This window comes from Stegostoma tigrinum, chromosome 16 (assembly GCF_030684315.1).
Source record: "Stegostoma tigrinum isolate sSteTig4 chromosome 16, sSteTig4.hap1, whole genome shotgun sequence".
Classification (NCBI taxonomy): domain Eukaryota; kingdom Metazoa; phylum Chordata; class Chondrichthyes; order Orectolobiformes; family Stegostomatidae; genus Stegostoma; species Stegostoma tigrinum.
In genome coordinates, this window is record NC_081369.1 from 13,959,097 (window position 1) to 13,968,475 (window position 9,379).

A 9,379-nucleotide genomic window follows, 5' to 3' on the forward strand; every position below is an offset into this window, starting at 1 on the left:
AGATTCATTATCCTCCAAGAGAAGAAATTCCTGCACATCGCTGTCTTAAATACATGAACCCTCAATCTAAGATTATGTCCTCTGCTCCTAATCCCTCCCACAAGGGAAACAACATTTCTATATCTACCCTGTCAGTGCTCTAAGAACCTTGTGTTTCAATAAGGTCACTTCTCATGTGTCTAAATTCCAATGAGTACAGAGCCTATTCAACCTCGCTTCATAAGACATTCCTTTCAAACTTACTATCAGCTGAGGGAATCTTCTCCTACCTGCCTCCAATGCCAGTATACCATTCCTTAGGAAAGAGGCACAGAACAGTTCACAGTGTTCCAACAGTGGTTTGACTAGTGACTTGTTTCATTGTAGCACAATGACTCTGTTGGTGTGGGACTGGACGCCCATTTTGGCCAGACCAGATAAGGATGGCAGATTTCCCTTCCCAACTGGACATGCACGAAGCAGAGTGGCTTTTACATTGACAAAGGTCAAGATTAGGCTAAAGTGTGTCAAAAAATAGAGTAACCAATTACCATGTCATTTTTCAAAAATCTTCACAGGATTCTTCATGTTCCTGTGGTATTGTGCTATGAAAAGACCATCGAAAGACGAGACATCAAGTTACACAACCTCAACATAGAAAAGAAGGAACGGTGAAAGTGCAGTAACTTGTGTTCCACTCACCTTTCGAACGGGTTTCAAAACAAGAAGTGTGTTTTTTTTTAAGAATCTTACTATTTGTAAATTGCTTGAAATGTGCAAAGTTGTTTGCTGTATGTATGGATTCAGCATATGTTCAGAATCAGCGCACAGATGCCTATGATCCTTTAGCTCGGAAAATAATCTATTCTGAAGGGCATTGCCAATAAAATTAAATAACTTGCACCAGATGCATTTGCAAACCATACCCCTTCGATGAGGGCTAGTGACTAGTTGAAATGATTTCTTTCAGTTCCGATTGTTGTAAGGTGATCAGAGTGAGTTCCAGCTCATCAGCAAATACCTAATCAGAGGAGGGTTCAGCAATCAAATCCTTCAAATTGTTGGAAAGTTGCAGAGGCCAAACTGATAAGTGACAAGTGGGGGAGATGGTGGAATAATGATAATATCACTCAACTTATTATCCCCAGGTTGATGTTCTCAGGACATGTGTTTGAATTGTACCATGACAGATGGTGTAATTTGAATTCAATAAAAATCTGGAATTCAGACCTAACCTCGGGACTGAGGTGGGGAAAGATTTCTTCACGCAGAGTAGTAAACCTGTGACAGTTTCTACTGCAGAAGGCTACGGAAGCCAAGTCAATTAATACATTTGAGACTCCAACCCTTCTACCTTTCAAATGCACCGACCATCTCAACCGAATCTATGAACCCTCCTGTTTCATCTGAATTAGATTTGGAGAGTGTAAACCATGGCAAGGATAAATATACATTACACTGAAGACTGGGACCCAATCACATGCTTACCTACCTCCATCCTCATCGTCTTCAGCTGAAAGGCTCAAGGACGGCCTTGCCAACTCACTCACCCATCAAAACCCCTATGTGGGCAATTACTGTGCCCCTAAAAGTTTCATCCTGCCACCACTGGCATTAACTCAGCAGTGGACTGTGGGCATCTGCGGGCTCCTAAGTACCATCCTTCATTTAAAGGCACTCATTCTCTGACTGAGACACCCAGCATTGGAAAGGGGCTAGGATGTCTATTGAAGGCCACCCCTTCCCTTGATACCAATTCTCTCGCCCTTCTCATACACATGGCCCACCCAGCAACCCACTCACACCACCATCATCGCTCACCTGTGCCCCGGGTGCCTCCTCTTCCCCTGATCATGGGGCAAAGCCCTGCCTAAGTACCTGTGGCACATGATGGGCCCCCTCAAAAAGAGGCAACTTGGGGCCTCACCTGGAAGCAGTGTTCCTCCCAGCCCACCATCTGTATTGTTTATTGACAGCAGTGTAATGTTTTTGTAAATAATTAGTAATCAGATAGAAATCTAAACAGTTGCTCAATGTTGGAAATGACAGCCTTCTTTGTAATAAGCTCAGGTTAATCCAACACAATCTAACCTCATTCTGAGGCCTAACTTCATCCGATAAGCCTATTGCCACAACATAAAAGTTAAAATAAGTAAAATTCCACCCACAAAATAATTAACAGTGCAAAGCCCACTGGAAAGTGTTTTTTTTTGCTGTATTTTTTGTGCTCAGGAATATTTTGTAATTTTGGAACCAATGTGCAGGACACAGGCTCTTTGCTGAGTATTTGAAGAGGTTTCAGAAAGCATTTTCTGGAAAGTGCTCTCTAACTTATCAGAAGCACCGACACACCTTATGTTGAGATCATATAGCATTGTTTGTTTGTTACATTTTTGATCCATATAGGAATCTACACTGTCTCCAACAGTTAACTTCTGTTCATGTGAATGTAGTAAGTATTGTGTATACATTTTAGTAGATTGTTTTTGCTTATCTAGGAATGTGCAGGAATTGTTGTGTAGCTGCTTAGCTAAAGAAGTATTGAAAATGATTGGAGTTAAAAGAAGCTCAAGATTCTATGATGTAATGAGTGATTAATAAAATATCACCAGCAACCATTAGCAAACATGTACTATTGCCTACCTAGGAAATGCGGTATCACTGGTCACGGGCTGTGTGGGTCCTTCGGTGGCTGATGAGTCCAATGCTACAGCTGTATCTCCACCCACACATTTTTCATAGAAATGAGCATTATTTAAAACAATGGCTAGAATATATCTTGGCGTGAAACTGGTCACATACGTGTGACTGCATGAGAACTTGAGTTTGAGCACTTTAGAAGACTGCGATGTTACTCAGATTGTACCTCAATGAATTAAGCAGAATATTAAGTCAGTCTCTTCTATTTCTCATGTTGTAGCTCTTAAAGCTGTAATAAAGCATATGCACTCTGGAACACAAACTCTTTTGAGCACTAAGGACCAATCCTAAAATACATTATTCACAGGTGGTAATAGGTATCTCACAGTGAGTCAATGCTGAGAGAAAATTAATTCAGAGGTGGAATTCTGAAGGCAGATTCCTTACAGTTAGTTTCTTCTGTATCTTGAAAGGTTGGAACGTCAAGGCAAATGATGGATATAGCAAGGCAAATGATACAGCACGTTTGGGACCACCTTAAAGTGAAGTTCATAGTAATGTGCACTGCTTGTATGGCACTTGTACTGGCGAAATGATCAGCTTTGCTTCATTATTACATTTGGACACTGTTGTTAAATGTAGAATAAATAAAAGGAGCAGGTTGTGCAGTCTGCCTGCTGGTACACCTGGGTGTTTTAACCACTTAGAATGAAAGGAAAAGTCAGGTTGTTTTACTTGAGAAATTTCACTTGTTTTACTGAGCAGTCTCTGAGTATGTTATGAATAGGCACTGAATCTCCTAAAATCCAATATATGTGTTGGGGGTATCAGGTTGTAAACAGTAATGTTGCAAATTATTCGCTTACTTCAAGATAAAAGAGTTAAATCAAAGAAAACTCATTAGCATTTCAGTTTAGATAATAAAGCTAATGTGTTACCATGGGGAAAAGGGTGAATGGAGCCATTTCTGACATGTTGTGATAATTGTCCCAAAGAAATGAGAATCACAATCCCATGAGAATCACAAACGGACAGAAATATGCAGGTTCAAATTGCGCAGTCTGAAGCCACTTGAGGGGTAGAAAGCAAGAGATAGAAACGAGCAGGTCTGCGCCATTAGCAGAGAAAAGCTGACTTTCATTTGTCCTGCAGACAGTGAGTTGGGGAGCCTAGGGATTCATGAGGATTAGAAGGACGCTGGAAGATTTGTGTAGCATGCAGCGAGGGAAAGAATCTACAGCACAACCTTCATAGAGAAAGGCAGACTTTGGTTAAAAGTTACCCAGGATGAAAATGGTAAGGAAACAGCCATTAGGAACTGAGAATAATTTTAAGACTCATTCCTGGAGAATGAAGTATCTGTTTAAGTAACAGTATAGTGTATAGCCACTATGGGGGAGATTATTCATCACGCTTAAGGTAAATGGGGAAGAGTTTACTGAAGTTTAAGTTGTCTTTTTTAAAAAGTCCAGTCAGGAGTGATTTTTTTTAATCATATTGTTACAGAAACTGTTTTAATCTAGAATCTTTGATGTTATTCTATGAGCTTTAACTGAAAGTGTGAATATCTGTTTAAACGGTTATTATATTCTGTGGAGATCACAACAGTACAGCAAGTAACATAGTGACATCTGTTATGATTCATGTGCACCTCACTGATGGACTGCAGATCAGCAGAGTGACCTAGGCCTTGAAAAGATATGTCATACTTTGTTTAAAAATAAAATTGAGTGGTCCCCAAGCTGGGAGGGGTTGGGTGGAGGGGTGTAGTGTATTTCCCGGCTACCTAAGAGTGGACGTTTTTGTTGGCAGGGAGCAAATGACTGCCAAAGGAACATCCAAAGCAGAGCACATGTTAATGAGGTCCACCCCTATTGAACCCACATCATCTCGTTGTTTCAGAGCTGGAGGGTGTTGATGGGCAGAAACAAAACTCTTCATCCTTTCGTGTAGGATGAGGTTCTTTGTTTGAGCAAAGTCGGGAAGGAACAAGACACTCAAGAGGCTTGAATTTCATGGCTCAGTTTGAGTTTTTATTCATGTTTTCAAGTAAAGATTGGCCCATCATTAAAACAGCCTAAGCCAATTAATATGCATGGACTAAATAGAGTCTTTGTCACAAAGATCAATGTTATTGTATCCTTATTGCATGCTTCGCTGATTTCTGGTTTAATGCCTTCTGTTACATCTCCACTACCGTTTGGGGGCCTATAAATAACCCCCAACATTTTCTACCTCTTAGTCTTTCTTACATCCAACCATACCTACTGCACATCATGACTTTCTAAGCCAGTATCCTTCCGCACTATTGCATTAATGAACTCCCTTACTAACAATTCTACCCCACCTCCTTTCCCTTTCTGTCTGTGCATCCCATGTAACAAATGCCTCAGGATGTTCATCCCCATCCTTGGACACCCTGCGGCCAAGTCTTTGTAATCACAACCATATCATCTCAGTCACTGTCTGTGATGCTACCTCATCCACCTTATTTCTACCTGTTGTAAATGCTCCACACATTAAGATACAAAGATTGTCTTTTTTAACCTTGTTAGTTATCTTTGCTTTATTTCGCATGTGGCCTCATTTGTTGTTTTCTGTATTCCACTTTTGCTCCTTACACCTTTCTGTCTTCCGTTTCTATTTTTCTGTCTCCCTTCTCAGGTTCCCATCTCTCTGCTAATCTAGTCTAACCCCTCCCTGTCAGCACTAGCAAATGCAGTTGGCCAGTAGTTGCAGCTTGCTGTACGTGTGGCTGTCAGGGCCACTGGAAGTGTTCATGGCTTCCCATATTGTGCAGGATTAATCTTGTTAGTTATCCCCATTAACGAATGCTAATTATGTTAGGGACCTTGTTTCACTTCAACCATTCTCACTGTCCTTGCCTTAAATCTTTGAAGTTTTTACATTAAAACTTTACTCTCTTTACATTACTTATTATATTGGATCTGACTTTCTCCATTAAATCCAAGTACAGCTTTGTTTTAAAATGTACACTTTCCTAATTTACAGCAATTTGTTGACAGTCCCTAACAGCAGTTCCTCTTCAATCAATGTGCAGTTTTCTTATGACGTCACTGTTTCTCTCACTCAGTTTTTGACCTCAGGACCAGCTGCCTCCTCACAAATCCTGCTGCCTTTCTGACTTCCAGGGCAAGTAACGTAGGCCTCAGGCCTTGGCTACAATTTATATCATCATGCTTTGTGACGCTACTTCACAGGTCACACTGCCTCTCTGATTCCTTCGGCCAGTGGTCCTTCCGACTGCTTGGTTAATCTTCCCAAAATCAAATACTTCAGCCGATGAACTTTTACGTACCCTTCCTGTTTTTTCAGCAAAAACTGACCACAGGGCACTCTACCCAGACTGCTTCATTGCACAGTGACCACTTTAAATCCCTTAAAAGACCACCCTAAATCATGTTGTTCATGGTTGCGGTCATGACGTAATGGAATGGTCTCTGGAGCTTGAATGCTGCTGTGAAAAGAAAACAGCCTGCAGAGAGGCTAGCACTCATTTTCTCTTCAGAAAGCCGACTTCCAACATAATCAGGATCACAATTTGTAAATAATCAAAACGATAGAAACATATTCATTCAAATAATGAGGATCTTGTTACATTCATGCCCACAGTCTGATCATATTGTTAATTAAGTTGCTATTATATTCATAGTCAATGCCATATTACTTTAAAATTCAAACATGACAACGTTAATAAGTGGGATATTGTTGTATTAATTGCCTGGTGTCTATTGTATCAACAATTGGAATATTACTGCATAAGTATCAAAGTCCTATTAAATTATGTTACTCTCACTCCAGGACAGCCCACTGGAAATCAAGCCCTACTATTCCAGAAGTTGTCATAAATTGAAAATTTTATCCTTGTACACAAAGTCCCCAATTTAACCGATTTTGCTAATCAACTTGTTCAGAGATCTAATTACACACCTCTGGAGCAGGTGCGTCTTGAACACAGATCTCTCAGTCCAGGGGTAGGAATACTGTCACTGCACCACAAGGATCCCTTATAACTGTCTGATAGTTTCAGGTGAACAGAAATGATATATAAGGTTTCTGTACTTAACAAGAACTATTATTTATTACAAATAAATAGATTCTAACAACTGGTAATCATCTCTGAACTTCAACAATGTAACACCACTAGTTAGATCCCTGACCCTCTTATACAAACCTCCTCAACAGACATACAGACTGACGGAGATAAACAAAAAAATATTGGTGATACGGACAGAAGAGAAATAAAGTGCTGCAAAAACAATTCAATGACACCAATCCTCAGGACTCAATGGAAGGATTTCTTTTCATTTCCCAAATCCTTTCCTTCTCCAACTTTTTCCCTTAGATTCTTTGAAGTCTTCATCGGTGGCACAGAGTGACTAGTTTACAAATTATGAAGTCTCTAACTTTTTAGTTAAAAGCAACAGTTTACATCAACTTGTAGGAGAAAACAACTGACTTTCTTGGGGTTTCAGGTATTTTACTGGAGAGACAGAGATAGAACATAGAACATAGAAAAGTACAGCACAGTACAGGCCCTTCGGCCCACGATGTTGTGCCGTGGAATAATCCTAATCCAAAAATAAAATAACCTAACCTACATTCCCCTCAATTCACTGCTGTCCATGTGCATGTTCAGCAGTCGCTTAAATGTCACTAATGACTCCACTTCCACGACTACCACTGGTAAACTATTCCATGCACTCACAACTCTCTGGGTGAAGAACCTCCCTCTGACGTCTCCTTTATACCTTCCTCCTAACATCTTAAAACTATGACCCCTCGTGGCAGTCAGTCCTGCCCTGGGGAAAAGTCTCTGGCTATCGACTCTATCCATGCCTCTCATTACCTTGTACACCTCGATCAGGTCACCTCTCTTCCTCCTTCTCTCCAGAGAGAAAAGTCGGAGCTCAGTCAACCTCTCCTCGTAAGACAAGCCCTCCAGTCCAGGCAGCATCCTGGTAAACCTCCTTTGCACCATCTCCAAAGCCTCCACATCTTTCCTATAATAGGGCGACCTGAACGGGACACAATATTCCAAGTGTGGTCTCACCAGGGTTTTGTAGAGCTGCTGCATAACCTCGCGGCTCTTAAACTCAATCCCCCTGTTAATGAAAGCCAAAACACCATATGCTTTCTTAACAACCTTATCCAACTGGGTGGCAACTTTGAGGGAGCTATGCACTCGAACACCAAGATCCCGCTGTTCCTCCACACTGCCGAGAATCCTGCCTTTAATCCTATATTCAGCATTTAAGTTCGACCTTCCAAAATGCATCACTTCGCATTTATCCAGGTTGAACTCCATCTGCCATTTCTCAGCCCAGCTCTGCATTCTGTCAATGTCTCACTGAAGCCTGCAATAGCCCTTGATACTATCAACAGCACCTCCAACCTTTGTGTCATCAGCAAACATACTAACCCACCCCTCAACGTCCTCATCCAAGTCATTTATAAAAACTACAAAGAGCAGAGGCCTAAGAACAGAGGCCTGCGGGACACCACTCAGCACTGACCTCCAGGCAGAATACTTACCATCTCCAACCACTCTCTGCTTCCTGTCAGACAACCAATTCTGAATCCAGACAGCCAAATCACCCTGTATCCCATACCTCCTGACATTATGAATGAGCCTGCCGTGGGGAACCTTATCAAATGCCTTGAGATAGAGAGAAAGAGACACCATCTCTCCTTCTAGAGGTCCGAGGGCTATTGCTTATCCTGTTTTCACACACAAGTTGTTCAGCTATACAGGAACCAGAGAGGTGTCGTCAGACTGACTGAACTTGGTATCCATAGCTTGTCCTAAATCCACAAACCAATCAGCTACATATTGCCAGCTGAATCTCACTTTGTACATGTCCTCATGCTATGCCATCTAATTACATATTTCCCCCACTGCTTGAAAATTAACAGTGTGAATAAGACTTACAAGTATCATAACTGCTTACTTCACACTTATTTCAAACTGTCCTTTTCCTAGTTCAGTTCACAATCAAAAATACAGTAAGATAAAAAGATGTTGTCTTTGCAATTAACAATCAGATCTAATTATATTAATTACGTACTTCCTATTGCATTAACAATAAGCTATATATTCCTTTAATAATCAGAATGATAATCATCCATAACCAGAATTATCGGTATTTTGGTTGTCAAGTCCAACTACTTTGACAATCAGCATCTTATTAAAGTCATTGTCAATTTTAGCAAAATCAGGATAATCATGATTCTGTGAGGTAAAATTACATTAACTGAGTCTAACCACATTAAAAATCTGTACAGTTTGTCATTAATGAATGATCTATGACATCAATAATATGGATCCTATTACAGTGCCTTCTGGAGATCAATACCCTAAGTTGGTACATTCATAAAAGAACACGAATACTTTAGAGTTTCAGATGCTATCATATATCTTTTCAGCAGCACTGAACTCCTAATCCCCCATATAATGGTCAATAACTAAAGTCCTTCCATCCCTGCTCAAAAGCTGAAGCTCTCCTCTCCAATCTCCTACCCATAATCCCAAATCCTTCACTCAGGGTCACGGGAAGTCTTCAGAATTGAGATGCAGTCACAGCAGGTGACGTTTGGGAGATATTGGCTGAGAGGCTAATGTTTTAAATTACTTTAGGCTTTAAATGTAAAAGCTCAAATGTGTCCAATCCTGGCATAGGTCTGGAGATCAAACTGGAAAATTGTTACATTCCACCCAGTTTGTCATCAATTGACTTTA

The 9,379-nt window shown here is 40.6% G+C and overlaps 1 protein-coding gene across 1 annotated transcript in view; it reads left to right on the top strand.

The window, feature by feature from the left end:
• The window catches only part of LOC125459921 (adhesion G-protein coupled receptor G2-like), a 46,090-nt gene extending 43,248 nt beyond the window's left edge, over positions 1 to 2,842 (top strand). The window contains exon 16 of the mRNA XM_059651528.1: positions 558 to 2,842. Within this exon, the coding sequence (XP_059507511.1) occupies positions 558 to 637 (80 nt within the window). The 3' untranslated portion in view covers positions 638 to 2,842. The remainder of the gene's footprint in view (positions 1 to 557) is intronic.
• The last annotated feature ends 6,537 nt before the right edge of the window (positions 2,843 to 9,379 follow it).